The sequence below is a fragment of the Scyliorhinus torazame genome, chromosome 11 (assembly GCF_047496885.1).
Source record: "Scyliorhinus torazame isolate Kashiwa2021f chromosome 11, sScyTor2.1, whole genome shotgun sequence".
Classification (NCBI taxonomy): Eukaryota; Metazoa; Chordata; class Chondrichthyes; order Carcharhiniformes; family Scyliorhinidae; genus Scyliorhinus; species Scyliorhinus torazame.
The window spans coordinates 59,374,060-59,398,501 of record NC_092717.1 but is presented as its reverse complement, the minus strand read 5'-3'; the positions used below and the strand labels follow the sequence as shown (position 1 = coordinate 59,398,501).

Here is a 24,442-nt window from a genome sequence, read left to right as displayed (position 1 = left end):
TAAAGATGGCAGATTTCCTTCCCTGATTGGTTTTTACAGCAATCAACAGTGGTTTCACCGGGCAGAGCATCGGTGCGGAGGCGCCATCGACTTTGTAAGAGTGGTCGTAATTATAATTAGCACAAGTGGATAGCACTGTGGCTTCACAGCGCCAGGGTCCCAGGTTCGATTTCCTGCTGGTTTCATGTCTGTAAGAAGTCTGCATGTTCTTCCCGTGTCTGCGTGGGTTTCCTCCGACAGTCCAAAGACGTGCAGCACAGGTGGATTGGCAATAATAAATTGCCCTTCGTGTCCAAAACAGTTGGGAGGGGTTGTTGGGTTACGGGGATGGGTTGTAAGTGGGTCAGTGCAGACTCGATGGGCCGAGTGGCCTCCTTCAGCACTATATGTTCTAAGACCAGACGCATGCTTCGCACATAGCCTGAAAATCGGAGAACCCAGCCCATAGTCTCCCAAATGGAGTATCTCGCCCGAGGTGTGTTCCTTAAGCTTCTATTGAGCTTTATTGGAACAGTGCAGGAGGCCAAGGACGGAGGGAATAGGGCAGAGAAACTCCTTTATGCTTCCCCCGGCCGCTTGGGGAAGGGTTCTTGAGATCATGGGAGAGCGTCATTGACCTGAAATGGTAACTTGTTTTTTCTGTACTGCACACTTTGCCTGACCCATTGAGGATTTCTTGCATTTTCTGTTTCTATTTTAAATTTTGAGCAGCTGTAGCATTTTGCATTAATGTTTTGCTTTATATTGCATTTTGCACTTGTTTGCCCATTACAAAATTATGTCCATGTAGCTGATGTGTGTATCACAATTCACTTTGCTCTTTGCCAGCAAATGTCTCAGCAAATTTCCATGCCAGAGTGTGAATGGTGCATGTGTATTATAGTGGTGAATAAAAGCGCAGTGATACTTGAGGCAGGAGTTATGCTACTTCAAACCTTTTATTCCTTCTGTCAAGTTGCTCTCAAATCCAATCAATGCTATTATAAAATTTCTGGCTTCGGTTAACTCCTGAAACCCAATACTCAGAAATTTGATCTGCATTATACATTCCGCCTATAACTGATGTGAGACTGGTTAGTCTATAATTATTGCATTAATCTTTCAAACCTGTCTAAATAGTTATGTTGCAATCCTTTCACATCAGGGTATTTATAATATATCCCAGAATTGGCTTTCCCCTGATCATTTTGGGATTTAAATTTTCTTTGTTTTGGCTAACTTTTATAGCATTTTAATATACCCCTGTCAGGATGAACAAAACAGGTATCAGCAGTTGTACATAATTTGTATTCTAATACTTTAGTTTTGTTCATCGTCTACTGCTTTCATAATAGAACAGCATGCCCTGTCATTCAATATGATCATGGCTGATCTGTCTTGACTCCACTTTCCCACCCAATCCCCTCTCTAATTCCTTGAGAATGAAATCAATCAGCCTTAAGTATACTCCATGATGGAGAATCCAAAATCTTTGTGGTGGATAGAGAATTCCAAAGGTTTAGAACCCTTTGAAGAAGTTTCTCCTTTTCACAGCCCGAAGTGATCAACCCCTTTATTCAGATGATGTGGAGATGCCGGCGTTGGACTGGGGTGAGCACAGTAAGAAGTCTTACAACACCAGGTTAAAGTCCAACAGGTTTGTTTCATAAGAACATAAGAACTAGGAACAGGAGTAGGCCATCTGGCCCCTCGAGCCTGCTCCGCCATTTAATGAGATCATGGCTGATCTTTGTGGACTCGGCTCCACCCTCCGGCCCGTACAACATATCCCCGAATCCCTTTATTCTTTAGAAAGGTATCTATCTTTTTCTTTAAAATGTTTAAAGAAGGAGCCTCAACTGCTTCACTGGGCAAGAAATTCCAGAGATTCACAACCCTTTGGGTGAAGAAGTTCCTCCTAAACCCGGTCTTAAATCTACCTCCCCTTATTTTGAGGCTATGTCCCCTAGTTCTGCTTTCCCCGACCAGTGGAAACAACCTGCCCGCATCTATCCTATCTATTCCCTTCATAATCTTATATGTTTCTATAAGATCCCCCCTCATCCTTCTAAATTCCAACGAGTACAGTCCCAGTCTACTCAACCTCTCCTCGTAATCCAACCCCTTCAGCTCTGGGATTAACCTAGTGAATCTCCTCTGCACCCCCTCCAGTGCCAATATGTCCTTTCTCAGGTAAGGAGACCAAAACTGAACACAATACTCCAGATGCGGCCTCACCAACACCCTGTACAATTGCAGCATAACCTCCCTAGTCTTAAACTCCATCCCTCTAGCAATGAAAGACAAAACTCGATTAGCCTTCTTAATCACCTGTTGCACCTGCACACCAACTTTCTGCGACTCGTGCACCAGCACACCCAGGTCCCTCTGCACAGCAGCATGTTTTAACATCTTACCGTTTAAATAATAATCCATTCTGCTGTTATTCCTCCCAAAATGGATAGCCTCACACTTGGCAACATTGAATTCCATCTGCCAGCCCCTCACCCATTCACCTAACCTATCCAAATCCTTCTGCAGACTTCCGGTATCCTCTGCACTTTTTGCTTTACCACTCATCTTAGTGTCGTCTGCAAACTTTGACACATTGCACTTGGTCCCCAACTCCAAATCATCTATGTAAATTGTGAACAATTGCGGGCCCAACACTGATCCTTGAGGGACCCCACTAGTCACAGGTTGCCAACCAGCGAAACACGCATTTATCCCCACTCTGTGCTTTCTGTTAGTTAACCAATCCTCTACCCATGCTACCACTTTACCCTCAATGCCATGCATCTTTAGTTTATGCAGCAACCTTTTGTGTGGCATCTTGTCAAAAGCTTTCTGGGAATCCAGATATACCATGTCCATTGGCTCCCCGTTATCTACTGCACTGGTAACGTCCTCAAAAAATTCTACCAAATTAGTCAGACACGACCTACCCTTTGTGAACCCATGCTGCGTCTGCCCAATGGGACAATTTCCCTCCAGGTGCCCCGCTATTTCCTCCTTAATGATAGATTCCAGCATTTAACCTACAACCAAAGTTAAGCTTACCGGCCTATAATTACCCGCTTTCTGCCGACCTCCTTTTTTAAACAGTGGTGTCATGTTTGCTACTTTCCAATCCTCTGGGACCACCCCAGAGTCTAGTGAATTTTGATAAATTATCACTAGTGCGTTTACAATTTCCCTAGCCATCTCTTTTAACACTCTGGGATGCATCCCATCAGGGCCAGGAGACTTGTCTACCTTTAGCCCCATTAGCTTGCCCAATACTGCCTCCTTAGTGATTACAATCATCTCAAGATCCTCACCTATCATATCTTTATTTCCATCAGTCACTGGCATGTTATTTGTGTCTTCCCCAAAAAACCTGTTCAGCTCCTCAGCCATTTCCCTGTTTCCTATTATTAAATCTCCCTTCTCATCTTCCAAAGGACCAATATTTACCTTCGCCACTCTTTTTTGTCTTATATATTTGTAGAAGCTTTTACTATCTGCTTTTATGTTCTGAGCCAGTTTACTTTCATAGTCTACCTTACTCTTCTTTATAGCTTTTTTAGTAGCTTTCTGTTGTCCCCTAAAGACTTCCCAGTCCTCTAGTCTCCCACTAATTTTTGCCACTTTGTATGTTTTTTTCTTCAATTTGATACACTCCCTCACCTCCTTAGATATCCACGGTCGGTTTTTCCCCTTTCTACCGTCTTTCTTTTTTGAAGCCTTTGCTCCCAGTCTACCTTAGCTAGTTCTTCTCTCATCCCATTGTAATCATAGAATCATAGAATTTACAGTGCAGAAGGAGGCCATTCGGCCCATCGAGTCTGCACCGGCTCTTGGAAAGAGCACCCTACACAAGGTCAACACCTCCACCATAACCCAGTAACCCCACCCAACACTAAGGGCAATGTTGGACACTAAGGGCAATTTATCATAGCCAATCCACCTAACCCGCACATCTTTGGATTGTGGGAGGAAACCGGAGCACCCGGAGGAAACCCACGCACACACGGGGAGGATGTGCAAACTCCGCACAGACAGTGACCCAAGCCGGAATCGAACCTGGGACCCTGGAGCTGTGAAGCAATTGCGCTATCCACAATGCTACCGTGCTAATCGCCTTTGTTTAAGCACAAAACACTAGTGTTTGATTTTACCTTGTCATCCTCCAACTGTATTTTAAATTCCACCATATTGTGGTCGCTCCTTCCAAGAGGATCCTGAACTATGAGATCATTAATCAATCCTGCCTCATTACACAGGACCAGATCTAGGACCGCTTGTTCCCTTGTAGGTTCCATTACATACTGTTCCAGGAAATTATCCCGGGCATATTCTATAAACTCCTCCTCAAGGCTGCCTTTACCAACCTGGTTAAACCAATCGATATGCAGATTAAAATCTCCCATGATAACCGCTGTACCATTTCTACATGCATCCGTTATTTCTTTGCTTATTGCCTGCCCTACCATCCTGGTACTATTTGGTGGCCTATAGACTACTCCTATCAGTGACCTTTTCGCCTTACTATTCCTGATTTCCACCCAAATTGATTCAACCTTGTCCTCCATAGCACCAATATCATCCCTTACTATTGCCCGGATGCCATCCTTAAACAACAAAGCTACACCACCGCCCTTACCGTCCATTCTATCCTTTCGTATAGTTTGATACCCTTGGATATTTAACTCCCAGTCATGACCATCCTTTCACCATGTTTCAGTAACGGCCACTAAATCAGAGTCATTCACGATGATTTGCGCCATCAACTCATTCACCTTATTCCGTATACTACGAGCATTCAGGTAAAGTACACTTATGCTGTTTTTTATGTCTTTGTTCTGAATCCTAACACCTTGATCAGTAACTTTTCGCCAATTATTTTTCCTCTTACCCTTTCTCCTAATTTTCCTTGTCTTTGAACCCATATCTCTACATAATAACCTGTCACGTAACCTGCTGCCTTGCTCTCCATTAACCATTATACTGTCCATAGCTTTACCCTTCCCTTCCCCCCAACTTGCTAGTTTAAAGTCCTTGTGACCAACCTATTTATCCTATTCGCTAGAACACTGGTCCCAACGGTACAGGTCCCTCCTGCCCCAGTAGTGATGCCAATGCCCCATGAAATGGAATCCCTCTTTCCCGCACCACTCCTTTAGCCATGTGTTAACTTCCCTAATTTTCTCAACCCTATGCCAATTGGCACGTGGCTCGGGTAGTAATCCAGAGATTATAACCCTGGTTTCAAATCACTAGCTTTCGGAGCACTGCTCCTTCCTCAGGTGAATGAAGAGGTAGGTTCCAGAAACATTTATACAGACAAAGTCAAAGATGCAAGACTTAACCTGGTGTTGTAAGACTTCTTACTGTCCTTTATTCAGAGACTGTGCATTGTGATCTAGATTCCCTAGCCAGGGGGGACAGAATAACAGAATTGTTATGGTCTTTGTTGCCGATTCTTTTTCTACTTGGTCTTTTCTGTGGCTCTGTTCCAATTAGGGCAATCAGTGAATTTGCCTTTCTTTCTATGCTATCTCTGTCTGAATGCTTAGAGTCGCCAGGTATCGAATGATACCATCACAAGTTTCAACCGACTATTGATCAAAGAGCCAAACACCAGTGAGTTAGTTCAAGGTCAAGGGTACTTTATTTACACACAATTAGTCATGCAACATAAATACTACTAGCTAACTACACCTATCGACTAAGACAACCTGTACTTAACTTCGGGCACCTGGCTTAGGTCAGAAAACAGTGGCCGCTGTTCAATTCTGGATCTCTCGGGTTCGAAGGAGTAACTGCTGCTCAGCTGGGCTCATCCGTCTGGTAGCGGGCGTTGAACTTGGACTCGCTTCTGGTGTTGCTACGATTGGCGACGATGACCGTAACCGGGGTACCAAGGCCAAAAGGGAGCGAACATATGGCGAACTCTTCTTCTTATACTCAGTGGGCGGTTCTTCGATTTGGGCCTTACTAATTGGGTGATCCCTGATCACTTCGTTCGATTCCTTAACCAATAAGTGGGCGGGGATCTGGATGGCTGGGCGTGTCCCAAGCGGTCACTGACCCCGTTGTTTGCATTTCCTTTGAACAGAGAGTGGCACCAAAATGTCTGGGATTGTCCCGGTTGCTTGAGTACCAATCCTTTGTTTTGGGGAAGATGGGCCATCAAATGCTAATCGGACCCATTAAAATGCAAATTGGTCGGAGTTTCGATACCGTCTGGACTTTTGCTGAGAAATATGCATTTCAGGCTCTGAGCCTGCCTGAGTCTTGGCTTGTCCATTTTACCCGCCAGTCTTTGCGAGTTCCTCTGCACCTAGTTGGAAGTGGCCATCCCAGATGGCTACAACTTCTCCCTGGAACCCTGCACAAGGTTTATTTTTAAATAACCATTTAATTCCCTCTTGAATGTCTAGATTGAACCTTCTTCCGCCACATTCTCAGGCAGTCTGTTCCAGGCTCAAATGACTCGCTGCGTGTAAATGTATTTTCCCCATCACATTTTTCTTTCTTTTATCAATTAGCTTAACTCTGTGCCACCTGGTTCTTGATCCTAATCTGTACCATCTGATTTTTGATTCAAAGCAAATTGTGTCTCCGCTGTCAAGCTCCTTCAGAATCTTGTATATTTCAGTTAGATCATCTCTCATTCTTCTGAACTCCAGAGCATATAGGCCCAATTTACTCAGCTTCTCACCATAGAACAAAGAACAAAGAAAAGTACAGCACAGGAACAGGTCCTTCGGCCCTCCAAGCTGACCATGCTGCCCGACTAAACTGAACTCTTCTACACTTCCTGGGTCCGTATCCCTGTAATACCATCATGTTCATGTATTTGTCAAGATGCCCCTTAAACTTCACTATCGTCCCTGCTTCCACCACCTCCTCCGGCAGCGAGTTCCAGGCACCCACTACCCTCTGTGTAAAAAAAACCTGCCTCGTACATCTCCTCTAAACCTTGCCCCTCGCACTTTAAACCTATGCCCCCTAGTAATTGACCCCTCTACCCAAGGGAAAAGCCTCTGACTATCCACTCTATGCATGCCCCTCATAATTTTGTAGACCTCTATCAGGTCGCCCCTCAACCTCCGTCGTTCCAGTGAGACAAACTGAGTTTATTCAACCGCTCCTCATAGCTAAAGCCCTCCATACCAGGCAACATCCTGGTAAATCTCTTCTGCACCCTCTCTAAAGCTTCCACATCCTTCTGATAGCGTGGCGACCAGAATTGAACACTATACTCCAAGTGTGGCCTAACTAAGGTTCTATACAGCTGCAACATGACTTGCCAATTCTTATACTAAATGCCCTGGCCAATGAAGGCAAGCATGCCATATGCCTTCTTGACTACCTTCTCCACCTGTGTTGCCCCTTTCAGTGACCTGTGGACCTGTACACCTAAATCTCTCTGACTTTCAATACTCTTGAGGGTTCTACCATTCACTGTATATTCCCTACCTGCATTAGACCTTCCAAAATGCATTACCTCACATTTGTCCGGATTAAACTCCATCTGCCATCTCTCCGCCCAAGTCTCCAAACGATCTAAATCCTGTTCTATCCTCCGACAGTCCTCACCGCTATCCGCAATTCCACCAACCTTTGTGTCATCTGCAAACTTACTAATCAGACCAGTTACATTTTCCTCCAAATCATTTATATGTACTACGAACAGCAAAGGTCCCAGCACTGATCCCTGTGGAACACCACGTGTCACAGCCCTCCAATTAGAAAAGCACCCTTCCATTGCTACTCTCTGCCTTCTATGACCTAGCCAGTTCTGTATCCATCTTGCCAGCTCACCCCTGATCCCGTGTGACCTCACCTTTTCTACCAGTCTACCATGAGGGACCTTGTCAAAGGCCTTACTGAAGTCCATATAGACAATATCCACTGCCCTACCTGCATCAATCATCTTTGTGACCTCTTCGAAAAACTCAAGTTAGTGAGACACGACCTCCCCTTCACAAAACCATGCTGCCTCTCGCTAATACGTCCATTTGCACTAAATGGCAGTAGATCCTGTCTCGAAGAATTCTCTCCAGTAATTTCCCTACCACTGACGTAAGGCTCACCAGCCTGTAGTTCCCTGGATTATCCTTGCTACCCTTCTTAAACAAAGGAACAACATTGGCTATTCTCCAGTCCTCCGGGACATCACCTGAAGACAGTGAGGATCCAAAGATTTCTGTCAAGGCCTCAGCAATTTCCTCTCTAGCCTCCTTCAGTATTCTGGGGTAGATCCCTTCCGGCCCTGGGGACTTATCTACCTTAATATTTTTCAAGACGTCCAACACCTCGTCTTTTTGGATCTCAATGTGACGCAGGCTATCTACACACCCTTCTCTAGATTCAACATCCACCAATTCCTTCTCTTTGGTGAATACTGATGCAAAGTATTCATTTAGTACCTCGCCCATTTCTTCTGGCTCCACACATAGATTCCCTTGCCTATCCTTCAGTGGGCCAACCCTTTCCCTGGCTACCCTCTTGCTTTTTATGTATGTGTAGAAAGCCTTGGGATTTTCCTTAACCCTATTTGCCAATGACTTTTTGTGACCCCTTCTAGCCCTCCTGACTCCTTGCTTAAGTTCCTTCCTACTTTCCTTACATTCCACACAGGCTTCGTCTGTTCCCAGCCTTCTAGCCCTGACAAATGCCTCCTTTTTCTTTTTGACGAGGCCTACAAAATATCTCTCGTTTTCCAAGGTTCCCGAAATTTGCCGTATTTATCCTTCTTCGGCACAGGAACATGTCGGTCCTGAATTCCTTTCAACTGACATTTGAAAGCCTCCCACATGTCAGATGTTGATTTATCCTCAAACATCCGCCCCCAATCTAGGTTCTTCAGTTCCCACCTAATATTGTTATAATTATAGTTCTCCCTCAATGCTTTCACCTTCTGACCTATTGCTCCGGTGCCTACCCCCCTGCCAACCCTCTCACCCCAGGTACCAATCTAATGAACTCTAATGCAAATATATTCATCCCTAAATGTGAAGATCAAAACTGCGCACATTCTTCCAGCTGTGGTCTCCCCAAAGCCCTGTACAATTTTAGCAAAACCACTTATTTCTGTATTTCAACCCCTTACAATAAAGGCCAACATGTCATTTATGGTCCTAATTGCTGTGCTTCCATTCTAACTTTGTGTTCCTTGTACAAGTACATCCAAGTCTCTTATGCATCAATAAGTATGAGTTTCACACCTTTAAAAAGTTCTGCTTTTTGGCTCTTAGCTTACCAAAGTAAATAACTTCGAACTTCTCGCATTGATTGATCGATTTGATTTGTTACATGTACTGATGTACAGTGAAAAGTATTTTTCTGCGACCGAGAGAATGTACACAGTACGTACATTGTAGACAAAAAGAATAATCAACAAAGTACATTGACAAACAGTGATTGGTTACAGTGCGGAACAAGGGGCCAAACAAAGCAAATACATGAGCAAGAGCAGCATAGGGCGTCGTGAACAATGTTTTTACAGGGAACAGATCGGCCCGAGGGGGAGTCGTTCAGGAGTCTTGTAGCTATGGGGAAGAAGCTGTTCCTATGTCTGGATGTGCGGATCTTCAGACTTCTGTATCTTCTGCCTGATGGAAGGGTTTGGAAGAAGGCAATGCCTGGGTGGGAGGGACCTCTTATAATGCTGTCTACCTTCCTGAGGCAGCGGGAGATGTATACAAAATCAATGTGAGGGTGGCAAGCTTGTGTGATGTGTCAGGCTGAGTTCACCACACTTTGTAGTTTCTTGCCATCTTGGACCGAGCAGTTGCCATACCAAGCTGTGATGCAGCCGGATAGGATGCTCTCTATCGCACATCTGTAGAAGTTTGTGAGAGTCGATGCAGACATGCCGAATTTCTTTAGCCACCGTAGGAAGTAGAGGTGTTGTTGGGCTTTCTTGACTGTTGCATCAACGTGAGTGGACCAGGACAGACTGTTGGTGATGGTTGTCATGATATTCAGGTAAACATCATAGCACAAACATACATACATACTGATGGACAGATCAATGGACCAATCAACACACACAACACCACAGCCAAGAGCATACACAGTACAAAACAGGGAACTCGACACTTCCTGAGCATTCCAGCAGGAGACGGCTCAGGGCGCAGAGCTCATAGCAAGCCACTCGGACATCCACCATGTGCTGAGTGCCACTACAAGATAGTATGAGGAATAGGTCCACAGATTCTAGGGTTATGATCGAACCTCAGTAACCAGTTTACCACTGTAAATAAATGATAGTAATAAAACTGAGTTGTACCATTCGCAACCGTGTTGGTTCGTCTGTGTAGCAGAGTACCCAACACATCAATGGTGACCCCCAGGACTGTACACACGGTCGTGTTTGTATAAGGAGTACAGTAGAGGACTGAGCCCACATCCTTGCGGGGCCCTGGTGTTGAGGACTATTGTGGAGGAGGTGCTATTGGGGCTGTTTAGCACAGGGCTAAATCGCTGGCTTTGAAAACAGACCAAGGCAGGCCAGCAGCACGGTTCAATTCCCGTAACAGCCTCCCCGAACATGCGCCGGATTGTGGCGACTAGGGGCTTTTCACAGTAACTTCATTTGAAGCCTACTTGTGACAATAAGCGATTTTCATTTCATTTCATTTCATATTGCCTACCCTGACCGATTGCGCTCTGTTAGTGAGGAAGTCAAGGATCCAGCTGCACAGGGAGGGATCAAGTCCAAGATTGAAGAGTTTGGTTTTTAGTCTTGTCTGGATAATGGTGTTGAAGGCGGAGCTGTAGTCTAGGAACAGCAGTCTTACATAGATGTCCTTGTTGTCGAGGAGTTCGAGTGTTGATTGTAGAGCCAGGAAGATAGCATTTGCTGTGGACTGGTTGTGGTGATAGGCAAACTGCAGTGGATTGAGACCGTCTGGGAAGCTGGCGTTGATCCGTCTCATAGCTAGCCGCTCAAAGCATTTAATGGTAACAGACGTCAGGGCCACCGGTCGGTAGTCGTTGAGGCAGGCTACCTTGTTCTTTGACACTGGTATTATGGTTGTCTTCTTGAAGGAGACTTCTTGGGGATCTCAAGAGCGGAGGAGTGAGGTGTTGAAGATATCTGCGAATACACTCACCAGCTGGTCTGTGCACGCTCTTGAGTGCTCGCACAGGGATTCAGTTGGGGCCCGTCGCTTACCGCGGATTCACTTTCAAGAAGGCAGATCTTACCTCTTGAGGCTGTAATAGTGGGTATGTGTGTGTCCAGGGCTGTTGGGGCGGGTGGCACTGATACATTGGCTGACTGCTCAAAGCGGGCATAGAACTTATTCAGATCATCGGGTCGGGATGCTCCAGCACTAGATATTCCGCCCGGCCTTGCTTTGTAGCCTATGATCTTATGTAGGCCCTGCCATGGTTGTCGTGGGTTAGTGTCGTTGGCCTGGGACTCTAGTTTGATGCAGCATTGTCTTTTTGCATCCCCGATGGCTTTCCGTATGTCGTACCTGGATTTCTTATATAAGTCAATCGTCAGACATGAACGCCTCCGTCCAGAACTTCAGCAGGAAGTGAACCTTTTGTGAGCCAGGGTTTCCGATTGGGGAACATCCGTATTGTCTTCTTCGGTACACAGTCCTCGACACACTTACTGAGGAAGTCTGTGACGGTGGTTGCGTGCTCGTCCAGGTTAGTTCCTGCGGCCTTTATTATGGACCAGTGCACAGACTCCAAGCATTCGCAAAGGATGTCTTCTGATGCCTCGGACCAGCACCGCAGTGGCTCAGCACGCTTGAGTTGCTGTTTGTAAGCCGGAAGTAGGAATACCGACTTGTGGTCGGATTTGCCAAAGTGTGGTCGGGGAATGGAGCGGTAGGCACCTTTGATGCTCGTGTAGCAGTGGTCCAGGGTGTTTGCACCTCTGGTGGGGCAGGAGATATGTTGATGGAGTTTGGGTAAAACCTTCCTGAGGTTTGCCTGGTTGAAGTCTCCGGCCACGATTATCCCTTTGATAAAACCACATGGACTTTGATCATACTACGTTTTTCGAAAGGATTGTTAGTCTATCTGAATAGATTCCAGCAGTTTTCTCAACCCCTGTTGGTCTAACTGGACTGTTGATCCCTGTTTTCTCTCTCCCTCCTTTTTTGAATAATGGTGCTGAGTTTGCTAACTTCCAATCCTTTGGGAGTGTGATAGAATCTGGGGAATTGTGCAAAATCATAAGCGTGTTCAGTATCTCTGCATCTATCAGCTCCTGGAGATTTGTTGGCTTTTAATCCCATTAGTTTCTCCAGTTGTTTTTCTTTGGCAGTAATAATCTGAAGCTCCTCACTCTTAGCCCTTTGGGTACCTTCTATTTCTGTCTAGCAGTTTGTGCCTTTTGGCTGTTAGATTGTTCTCTCGATCTCTCTGCCCTTTCAATTCCCTTTGGATCTCCTCTGCACTTTATATATTTAGCTTGGTCCTCGTGAACTTTGCAATTGCTATACCCCTTTTCTGTGTCTCATTTCAACTTCTATTCTTAAAGCCAGAGCTCCCTGGATTACAATCCCTTTTACCTCTCTTATCTTTACCTGAACCATCTGTTAGACTCTTGAGTGTTCAATTATCCTTTTGCCATTACATTTTGATTCCAGTGAGATCAGAACCACTTCCGTTTATCCGTCCTCTAAATAAGTATTTTTACATTATTGTAGCAGCATAGGACACACCCGTGTGACTTAGTTGACTGATGGCCACAAGGCCTTATTTAGCAATTGATTTAATTTAAAATAATTTCAAATAAATTTAAAGTAAATGCAGCAAAGGAAGCTGACCTGGATCAAACTTCAACTGTTTGCTGGTCAATATGAGTACAGATGATTAATGCTGGATTTCCAAATGGGCACAGTGCACAGAATCTTCACTTTTTTGACCTATTGAATGGGGTCAGTTTAGTTGGTGACGGTTGCTTTGTGGAAAATTGAATTTTGAATCCGCAATTCTGCCCAAATTTCACTGATATCTGAGTGGAAATGGTGAGAAAAATACAGGACACTTCACTGTGCCATGCTCTTGTAACGTCCAGTAGTGCGGCACAGTGGTTAGCACTGTGTCCTCATAATGCCAGGGACCTGGTTTCAATTCCGGCCTTGAGTGACTGTTTCCCAGTGTCTGCGTGGGTTTCCTCCAGGTGCTCCGGTATTCTCCCACAGTCCAAAGATGTGCAGGTTAGGTTGATTGGCCATGATAAAATTGCATCTTAGTGTCCAAAAGTTAGGTGGGGCTAAAGGGATAGGGCAGTTAGAGAACTCTTTCAGAGGGTCGGTGCAGACTTGATGGGGCGAATGGCTTCATGCACTGTAGGGATTCTATGATGATTCTATGAGTTGCATGCATGAATTTCACGTGAAATTCACCTTGTTCCTGAAAAGCCAGGTGTTAAATTCTCCATTTGCTTTCACTGATTTCTTAATATCTGGCTTCCAGTCAGCAAGTTCAAGAATGGTGCGTCACTTTTGGGTTTCGTGTTGCATTGGGTGCCAGTTCTACCTTGTGAGTGGCATTATGTGCACTGATATCTGAGTGGAAATGGTGAGAAAAATACAGGACCCTGTATTTATGTGTACATTTGTGTGAGTGGTTGTCTAAAGTGATCAGAAACTGAGTGCAACGTACACTGTGTAATAAGTTGATGAATATGGGGAAGGCAGTGCTGCTTTTTGCTTCCACTACTTGCAGCAGTTAAGTAAGTTTGAAGCAGCATTGAAAACTTCTGTCCAATGTCTTGAGTGCTTAGTGCATGGTACTTGTAGAAAAAACCTAAAACTGAAGTTTTAAATGTCTTAAAGCAGAGCAGGTTCTGAGTCTGGATTGCAGTATGTGGATATTTGTGGACAGAGACTGCTGTAAATGAAAGCATCTGCAGTCAATGTCTCCATCTTTTTCCTCTCCAGTTCTTAGTGAGCTGGTGGGTAAGTTGAAGTCACGTTGACACATAAGGGAGGGAGGAGCAGGTATCTGAACAACTCTCTCCAAACCTGAATCATGCCTTTTGAGAGTGGTCAGAATGGGGTTGGTGTGACTGACTCAGTGTACAGTTAGGTGAGTCCAAGTGAGATAGAGAACAAAGATCTCATATGTTTGCTATATGTGGGGGGTAAGGAATATTGGTTAGCGAACAACTAATGGAGTGCAAGGGCCAATACAATAGTTATTAACGATTTAGACGTAGTTATGGCATACTATATAGTCTAAGGCATAATAACAGCAACAACGTATTTTTAAATACAGTGATCAAACGTAATGAAACAACCCAAGGCCATCATTGGTAGAACATTTAAAATTGGGAATGCCCAAGAACCCTGAATTAGAAGAACAAAGCCTGGGGCAACGTGGGGGTGAAGAAAGACTTGTGGGGCTGAAGGAGATTTTGCAGATGAGAGATTACAGAGGCAAGGTCATGGAGGGATTTGAAAACAAAGATAATTTTAAAATCAAAGTGTTGCTTGACTGGGATCCAATGTAGGACAGCAAGCATGGGGTAAGAAGACAGTTGGACTGGCTGGGAGGTTTGACACGGGCAGCAGAGTTTGGGGTGACCTCAAGTTCACAGGGGGGAAAATGGAGCAACCAGTCAAGTCTGTTGGAATTTGCAAATCTAGAGATGATCTTGGCTATCACTTGCTAACGAATATGATTATCCACCGAAGAAACTCCCTGCTACTAGTTATAGGTTCTTTGGGTACTTGCATGGCTGATGAGCCTGATCCTAGTGCCACATCTTCGACTGCACTCTTGGCAGGTGTATCCGGGATGTGGGATTCTGGATTGTTGGTATTCCTTTCTCAGGCTACTTTTCCGGGCCGCCTCTTTCCGTCGGGTTCCCTCAAAGAATTGTATCCCTTCAAACTGGAGGTTCCTCCAAATAGGCCTCCTCTGAGCAAGGGTCTCCCAGGTGTTCCGTCTATGTTGCATTTATTGAGGTGAAGCTTCAAGGTCTTTGAAGTGCTTCCTTTGTCCTCCTCTTGTTTGAGAGCTAATGAAGGCATGAATATGTGAAGGATAGAGAAAATGGTAGAGGGGTGGAATATCCTTAATTAAGGATGAAATTACTTAAATGTTGAGAAGATACATTAAGGGGGTGAAGGCAAAGTACATGAGAATTAGAAATAGAAAATAATTTAAGCTAAGACTTACTTGGTAGCATATCTCGCTTCCGAGTTGGGAGGTTGGTCAAGTCCCACTGCAGAATTGGAGCAGAAAAACCAAGGATGACGATCTAGTGTGGTACTGGGGAGATGTTGCCCTACTGGAGGTGCAGTCTTTCAGATGAGATGTTAAAACAAGCCCCATCTGCCCTCTTAATGTCCAGGTCAACATAAAAGACCCTCTGGACTTATTTTGAACAATGCCCAGGGGAGTTATCTGTACTACCTTGGCCAATATTTATCCCTCAATCAACATTACACAACAAATGCATTATCTGGTCATCAATACATTTCTGTCTGTGAGGGCCTGTTGTGCTCAAATTGGTTTCCGTGGTTCTGACATGACCGAGTTTTCTACATTTAGTAAGTACTTAATTTGTTGTAAAGCACTTTTGAACATTTGACTGTCATGAAATGGCGATTACAAAATGTGAGTTTTTCTTTTTATATCAGAAATAGTGTATGAGCCCTGAGGTACAATACTTCAGATATGAGATCTAATCGTGCTATTTGAAGAACAACAGGCAAATTTCCCTCAATGTTATGTAAAATCCCTCAACCCTCAACCAATATCACCAAAAACAGATGATCGGATGGCTATTTGTGGGAACTTAAGACTAGGACGAGGTCATTTAGACCTTCGATCATAATCGACTCGCTGAATCACATCTAATGTTGGACACTGTTTTGTGGTTTGAAATCATGGGCTGGTTGGGTATGGTCTGTACTTTGAAGTTATAAACAGGTGGGAGGGACATGCTCTTTGATACAATCTGCCAGTCTTTGGGATGGATGACCTACAGACCTAGCATCACACTGGTGCTGGAATTCATATACCACATTACTCAGTTGTGTGATGGCCAGAATTACTTTTTGGCTCAAAGGCAGCATCCTCTTAGTGGCGAATGGCACTCGTGTTGCTATTCCATGGTAGCAGCATGAAACAGTTAACTTCACCTGTTGTTCAAATGTTTGAGATCCTTGCCTTACAGGGTAATCTGAGGTAGACTGGACTCTTTTCAGGGCCAAAAGTGAAGGCCTCAGGTCCATTTATTCGTTTGTATGATATATTAAACACCATTCTCTGGTCAGTATACGCAATGGGATTCCTACAGTTCTACATGCTATAGGTTTGGCCTTATCAGCAACCTTGTAAATCGGGCTCAAACCATTTGCTCACCATACAGGTTTGCTGAAATAGGGTGCATCAAAGACATCCTACGGGTTAATGGTTAACCTGATCAGATCGTTTCACGCTGCATATTGCCTGTTCATGAGTTTACACAAGATACAGTAGACAAAGAACATGTGTGCACATTGCACTGTTTTAGCAACACAAAATAAGTGATAGCCATTTGCGGACAAAGTCTTGACCAATCAGAGTCCACTTACCAACCAATCAGCACTTCCTTCTCACACAGTACAACATTGTTGTTTCCCCTGATATTGGTATTTTTGTGATTGTCCTGATGAGTGCAAGACAAAAAGCTTTGACAAAATGTCTTTTTAGCAACATTCAATGATTCAAGTGTCATAATTTGTCACTTCAAGATCAGTTTGAGGGGAGGTGACTAGCAATCCAGAGACCCAGGGTAGTGCTCTGGGAACTGGGTTCAAATCTCACCATGGCAGATGGTGAAATTTAAATTCAATAAAAACAAATCTGGAATTAAGAGTCTTAATTTAATGATTACCATCAAACATTGTCGATTGTTGTCAAAACCCATCTGGTTCACTAATGCCCTTTTAGGGAAGGAAATCTGCCATCCTTACCTGGTCTGGCCTACATGTGACTCCAGACTCACAGCAATGTATTTTGACTCTTAAATGCTCTCTGAAATTCAGCCCAAAGGCAATTAGGGATGGGCAATAAATGCTGGCCCAGCTGGCGACACCCACATCCCCTGAACGAATTTCAAAAAAAGTTAGGAATTGAAAGTCTGCCATGAAATTTTAGACATCCTGGAAACTGCTTTTGGTGTGAATAGATCATTCATTATATCAGACAAAGTGTGCTTATTTTTCCTGCTTGACTTTGACTTGTAGCCTAATATTTGTTTATACCACTGAATAGTGATAACTAATTTTAATTTACTTTTGTAGGCCGAGGCCAGGCTTGCAGCTAAGCGGGCAGCCCGAGCAGAGGCACGAGATATCCGTATGAAAGAACTGGAACGACAACAGAAAGAGGTACGAGCAAATCAAGTTTGGGAAGCTGTGTTTTTTGGGTGCTGGAGGAAAGAAGGATGTAATGACTAATGAAAATGGGTAGTGAACTTCAGTCAGTCGCATCAAGTAAAAGTGAAGTACTAATGCTGTGAGATGGGGAAGACAAAGGTTCCCTGTTTAAACTAGAACTGCAAGCTCTTGCGTACATGATCTTGTTTGCGCTTGCAGGAAAATTTGTCAATGTGAGGAACCGATAAGGATGTCATCATTGATGTCTCTAACAAGTCTTTCCAGTTTACTTGTAGCAGCACATGTGAGGTTAACAAAGATCTAAGTTGTGAGTTTTGGCTTTAGACCTTACTTTCCTCCCACTGAGTACTGGTAATAGGCAGCATGAAATTAACTGTGGTTGTGAGAATTGGCTTGTAACTATTGGAGACTCTTGTGTGCACTTGAACATTTGCAGCATAAGAATTGTTTCATCACCAACTAGTGCATTGCAATCTCAGTAGATCTGGAAATGCAACATAAACAGGGAATAATTTAAAGTTCAAACCTGTGCATATGTTATATTTTAACACCTTAAATTTGCAGTTACTGAGAAGGTGCAATACTGTTAGGGCTGGTTTAATTGCAGCAGTACCATTTATGGATATCAGCAGCAAGGCTTTGAGCAATATTCGAGTCGCTGCTTTCACCGGCCTTGTGAAATCACTTTCCATTATAAATTGCTGCTAACACCTCAACTTGACCATAATGTTCTTCCAGTCTGTACACATGACACAAAATATCATGTTTTATCTTGTTGGGCAAGCTTTAGAAACAAGCTATCATTTTATAAATGGTAGAAAACATATATGGAACAATCCTTACATCAGCTATCAAAAATGGGTTTTGACTTGCCTAATTGAATGTTCCTTCTAATAATATGTCATTGGTGACCCATCACTGAGGGAATCCTTTCCTCACGATACCAAGAAACAGCTTTGATAGGTTGAATGAATGACTGACCTATTTCTCCTTTTTAAGTTCTTGTCTTTTGTTTGGATACATTGAAAAAAGTATGTATGGCATAATTTCACCTCTTCACCATCTACTAAAAAGTCTGATTTCTGCACCTGAAACAAGAGAGAATTTTCAGGCTTGTGCCTAAAGTCCCTTGTGTTTATTCGTTGGCATATTTCACTGTATTGTGATTAAATAACTTTATATTTGGAAGGTCAGCATTGCAGCTGACTTTTTTTGTGGTCGAACCATGTTCACTTGTATCTATTACTACTATCGTTTGACCAACTTGTGTCCATTAATGTGCACTGTCAACTTGAGGTTTCTGTATGTAAATATTTGTATAGTTTCTTGTAGTTGTGACCATAATAACTGGGTTAGCCTTTCCTGATGAATTGTGTTCAGTTAAATGTTTGCTGTGTTGTATTGTATTATTCAGGTGCTCTTTCTAAAGTGCGTTGGTCCCTTAGAGGCTGAGACTGGGGAATTAACCATGGGAAACAAGGTGAAGGCAGACTCGTTAAACAGATATTTTGTGTCTATCTGTAACGGAGAAGACACAAACGTTTTTCCAAGAAAATTTAAAAATCGAGAGGTAAAAGGGAGGGCGGAACTTAAAACTATCACCATTATTCAGGAAGGTTTCTTGGAAACTGTTGAAACTAAAGGCGGACAGGTCTCCAAGATCACATGCCTGCATCCTGGGGTCTTGAGTGTTGTGGTATTCCATAATTCCCAGTATCCTTGAAAAGTCCCAGTGGATTGGAAAATTGCAAATGTGTCACTGAAGAAACATGGGGCATGGAGAGAGGGTAGATAGACCGAAAGCAGGAAATTAAGGGCCAGGTAGCTCAACATCTGTCATGGGGACAATGCTAGAATCTATTATTAAGAAGTTAATCACAGGATATTCAGAAAATCATAAAATAAGGCAGTCAACATGGTTTTTTTTAAACGGGAAAACATGCTTCACTAATTTATTAAGAGTTTCTTTTTGAAGAAGTAGCAAGCAAGGCGGATAAAGCGAACCTATGCATGTGGTGGACGTTGATTTCCAAAAGGCATTTGATAATATGCCACGTCAAAAGTTACTTCACAAAATGGGCGGTACGGTTAGCACAGCACCAGGAACCCGGATTCAATTCTGACCTCAGGTGACTGTGGAGTTTGCACTTTCTCTCTGTGCCTGCGTGGGTTTCCTTCCACAGTCCAGAGATGTGCAGATTAGGTGGATTAGCCATGCTAAATTACCTCTTAGTGTCCAAAAGGTTAAGTGGGGTTAGTGGGTTATGAGGATAGAGTTGGTGCTTGGGCCTAGGTGGGGTACTCTTTTCAAGGGTCGGTGCAGACTCGATGGGCCAAGTAGCCTCCTGCACTGTAGAGATTCTATGATTCTATTCTAAAATACAATCTCATGGTGTGGGGTGAGTTTAGAGGGCCGAAGGGCCTGTTCCTGTGCTTACTTGTCTTTGTTCATATCAGCACAGATAGAAGATTGGTTAGCTAACAGGAAGCAAAGAGAAGGGTTAATGGGTCACTTTTGGGTTGGCAGATTTAAACTAGTGCAGTGCTGCAGGGATCAGTGGAATTTACAACAATGCAAAATGACTGGTTGAAACATTCAGAGTCCTGAGGGGACCTTACAGGGTAGATGCTGAGCAGATGCACCTTGTGGAGGTGTCTGGAACAAAGGGACACAGTTTAAAAATTCAGTGTTTCCCATTTAAGACCAAGATGAGGATTATTATCTTCTCTTGAGCATTGTTAGTCTGTGGTATTCTCTTTCCTGGAGAGCAGTGGAGGCAGGGTCTCTGAATATATTCAAATTGGATTTGATTTCATTTCTGATCATCAGGGGAGATGCGTGTTGTGGGAGGGACAGATATGAAAGTGGTGTTGGGTCTACAATTGAATTAGCAATGATCTTCTTCAATGATGGAGTCGGTTTGAGGAGCTGGAAGGCCTACTCATAATTCTTGTGTTCTTGTTGTCGTGTGTGCTTAAAGTTAAATATTTGTTCACTTTGATTATTTGCATCTGTGACCCTGACATGAAACAAATGGACCAGAAATCAGCTGGCATGTTTCATGAAAATTGCTGTGGATATCATGGATCCACACAAAACTGCCCAACTGTTGACCTATACAAATACTGTAATAGGTAATTGGAACCCCAGAAGTCATTTAGTTTGCATCAGGGAAAAACAAATTAGAATGTTTTTGAGTGGCGAGAGATGAAAAACTTCAAATTTATGTGCACCGATCACTAAAAACTGATGCATGGGTACAGTGCTATGACACAGGTTACTGGAATGTTGGCCATTATTTCTTTTTTTAATATAAATTTTGAGTACCCAATTTATTTTTCCAATTAAGGGGCAATTTAGCATGGCCAATCCACCTAGCCTGCACATCTTTTGGGTTGTGGGGGCGAAACCCACGCAAACACGGGGAGAATGTGCAAACTCCAGACGGGCAGTGACCCAGAGCCGGGATCGAACCTGGGACCTCAGCGCCGTGAGGCAGCAGGGCTAACCCACTGCGCCATCGTGCTGCACTTGTTGGCCATTATTTCAAGAGGAATGGAATACAATGCAGAGTAAGTGGTGCATCAGTTGTACAGGTCCTTAGTTGGACCCTTTCTGGTATACTGTGTTCATTTTTGAGCTCTGCACCTCAGCTCAGAAAGGATATGGTGGGCAGCACGGTAGCACAAGTGGATAGCACTGTGGCTTCACAGCGCCAGGGTCCCAGGTTCGATTCCCCTGCTGGTTCACTGTCTGTGCGGAGTCTGCACATTATCCCCGTGTTTGCGTGGGTTTTCTCCGGGTGCTCCGGTTTCCTCCCACAGTCCAAAGACGTGTAGGTTAGGTGGATTGGCCATGCTAAATTGCCCTTACTGTCCAAAAAGGTTAGGAGGGGTTATTGGGTTACGGGGATAGGGTGGAAGTGAGGGCTTAAGTGGGTCGGTGCAGACTCGATGGGCCGAATGGCCTCCTTCTGCCCTGTATGTTCTATATATGTTGGCCTTGAAGAGGGGAACCGCAAAGATTCAGCAGAATGATACCGGGATCTAAAGAATTAAAATGTTACAGATTGCATAAACTTGGCTTGTCATTCCTTGAGGTTATAAGGTTGAAGGATGATACAAATTTTAAAATGATCAGGGAATTCAAAATAATACAGGGAAACTGTTCATTTCGGTAGGTGAAGAGGGGAATGATTGTCAAGTTAGATTTTGGCCATTTGTGATTGAAATAAAGATGCATTTGTTCTTCATAGAAAAAAAATAACTCTTTCCCCAAACCCCCCAAAAAATCTTGGATGCTGTGTCAATAGAAATTTTCATGACCAAGGAATGGATAATTGGAGTCGAAATATAGATCACCTAGAACCCAATTACATTGCAGAACAGGTTTGAGTGACTGAGGGTTCCTATGTCTTCAGTAAGAAATAATTATTTATAATACGTTGACTCTACATCATAATTAAACTCACTGGGTACGGTTAGGAATCTGTAACCTCCTGTTTTTATTTTGCAACTCTGGCCTGTCAACACATAATTAAATCTGCACAGTTGAATCAGTAGGACAGAATAGTGCTTAGTTTACTGACTTGAACTGTCGGAGCCCGACACTACTACACTGCAATGGTTGTGACAAATGCTTTGATGGATAGCCTGGTAGGCTAACTTCCCACAGCTAGGATAAAATAGCACCTGTGTATTTTCATCATATTTGTTTCAAACTAAACTATTTTGGAAGGCTCAAGTGAAGATTTGTTGAAATCACCTATTGGAATAGAATGTTTTTCTATAAACCTTAAACCTCACAGAGCCTTTTTAAGAGGCTTAGGTTTGTAAACTTTTGAGAAATAACTATGGCAATAACCTGGTCTGCACCAGTTTCCCATAACCTGACGATAATTGAAGTCTATCAAAATCCAAAATGCTTTAACTCAACAAAGAACTTTCTTAAAAATATTGATTTCTTCCTGATTATCCTAATTTCACAATACAGTTTAGGATACTGGACAGAAACCCCAATATTTTATTTTTATTTTGTAAGAGTGAGAAGAAAGAATACCTCGCTCCAGGACTGATTTCATGAAGAAATAGAGATATTTTATATTAAAACAAACATTATTGCAAACACAGTATTAAAATATCTTTAACAGCACACCTGAAAATAGCTTACAATTAACCCTTAAGCAATTCTAATTAATACAGCGAATACAGTAACCCTTATCTGCTATCTATATTCCTACTCAAACAACATAAACACATCTCAGCTCTCTCTAAATGCAGTTAGCTGTCTTTATACCTGCTTTACAAAGATGTTCTTTGAGAAAGAGAGAACTTTTCATACTGCTTTAAAGAAAAGATCTGAATCCTGACAGAACCATGCATACACTTTGGCTGTATTTCTTCAGCAGCTGCTTCAGCTTGTTTCAGCTCACCTAATTACACTCTTCTGAACTGCTTGGAAAGAAACTGCTACTCTAAATACAGACATATATTTTAACTGAACTGAGATGCTTGACTTCTGCTCACATCTACATCTAAAACTCAACAGAACAGCTTTTCTGCAAAGTGCCTAACATCGTAGCTCCTCCTGATACTTACATCAACTTACCAAGCTGAAATCTAATGAACTCCACAAAGAGTTCCCTCAATCCAAACAACTGCATTGTCCAAGATTTTTACGATGCCTTGATGCTCCCATGGCTCCAAAAACATACTTGCCTTTTGAACCAGGAGTTTTAAAAAACACTACTCCATCAGTCTCACACACACACTAACCCAGGCTTTTAACCCTTACTGCACCAAATATCTATAATACAACATACCTGAAATTCCTACAGTCATCACATGAGGTTTAGGTTCACAATGGAATGGGAGGGGGAGAAATCCAGAGTGAAAATTAATTGAAGGAAGACCAGTTTCAGTGGGGTGAATACAAATATGACCCAGAACGAGGAGACTCGAATCTCGACAGACAGGTTGTAATCGAACAATGGACTGCCTTCAAAGATGAGATGGCTCCGGTACAGTAGAGGTATATTCGCTTGAGAGAGAAAATGAGGACAAATTAAGTCAGAGCTCCCTGGATGACAAAAGAAATGGAGATCCGGATGAAAGAGAGAAGATGCATATGACAGAGAACCAGGCTGAATATAGAGGGCGCGATTCTCCACTCCCACGCCGGTTGGGAGAATCGCCTGGGCCGCCAAAATTTCCGGGGACGCCGGTCCGACGCCCTCCCGCGATTCTCCCAAGCGGCGGGAACGGCCCGGTCGAGGTTCGCAGGCCGGAGAATCGCCGGAGACACCGAAAATGGCGATTCTCTGGCACCCCCGCTATTCTGAGGCCCGGATGGGCCGAGCGGCCAGGCCAAAACGGCGGGTTCCCCCCGGCGCCGTCCACACCTGGTCGCTGAAGTCATGGGCGGTGCGTGAACGCTGGGGGGGCGGCCTGTGGGGGGCGAGGGGGATCCTGCACCGGGCGTCACCTGAAATGTGGGGTGGCCCGCGATCAGTACCCACCGATTGCTGGGCCGTCGTCTCTGAAGGAGGACCTCCTTCCTTCCGCGGTCCCGCAAGATCCGTCCGCCATCTTCTTGCGGGGCGGACTAAGAGATGACGTCTGTTATGCGGCGCCAGCCGCGTCATCTATGCGGCGTCACTTTTACGCGGGCGACAAGGCCTGGCGCGGATAGATGACGCGGCCCCGATACTGACCCATTGTCAGGGCCTGAATCGGTCGGGGCCGGGGCCGTACCGCGCCTTCGTGAACCTCGACGGCATTCACTACGGCGCGGCCACTTCGGCGTGGGAGTGGAGAATCCCGCCCAGAAAGTTCAGAGGGGAATTGAAAAAAGCAATGAGGTGCCATAAAAAAGCATGAGAAGAGACAGGCAGCTGATAGCTAAGTGAATTCAAAAGTCTTCTATATAAATAACAAATGGTTGTGTATAAAGTTGTGTTGATCTGGGACCAAAAAGGAGGTTTATGCATGGAAGTGAAGGGAATGGCTGAGGTACTAAATGAGTACCTGGCATCTTCCTGACCAAGAATAAGAGTGCATCTGAATTCTTGTTAAAGCAACTGGCATAGAATCCTGACAGT

At 43.9% G+C, this 24,442-nt stretch overlaps 1 protein-coding gene across 34 annotated transcripts in view; it reads left to right on the top strand.

The window, feature by feature from the left end:
* The window catches only part of lrrfip2 (leucine rich repeat (in FLII) interacting protein 2), a 299,977-nt gene that overhangs the window by 73,471 nt on the left and 202,064 nt on the right, over nt 1–24,442 (top strand). For all 34 annotated transcript variants that reach the window (XM_072467326.1, XM_072467352.1, XM_072467351.1 and 31 more), the window contains one exon: nt 17,247–17,333. In XM_072467326.1, the coding sequence (XP_072323427.1) occupies nt 17,247–17,333 (87 nt within the window). The remainder of the gene's footprint in view (nt 1–17,246; nt 17,334–24,442) is intronic.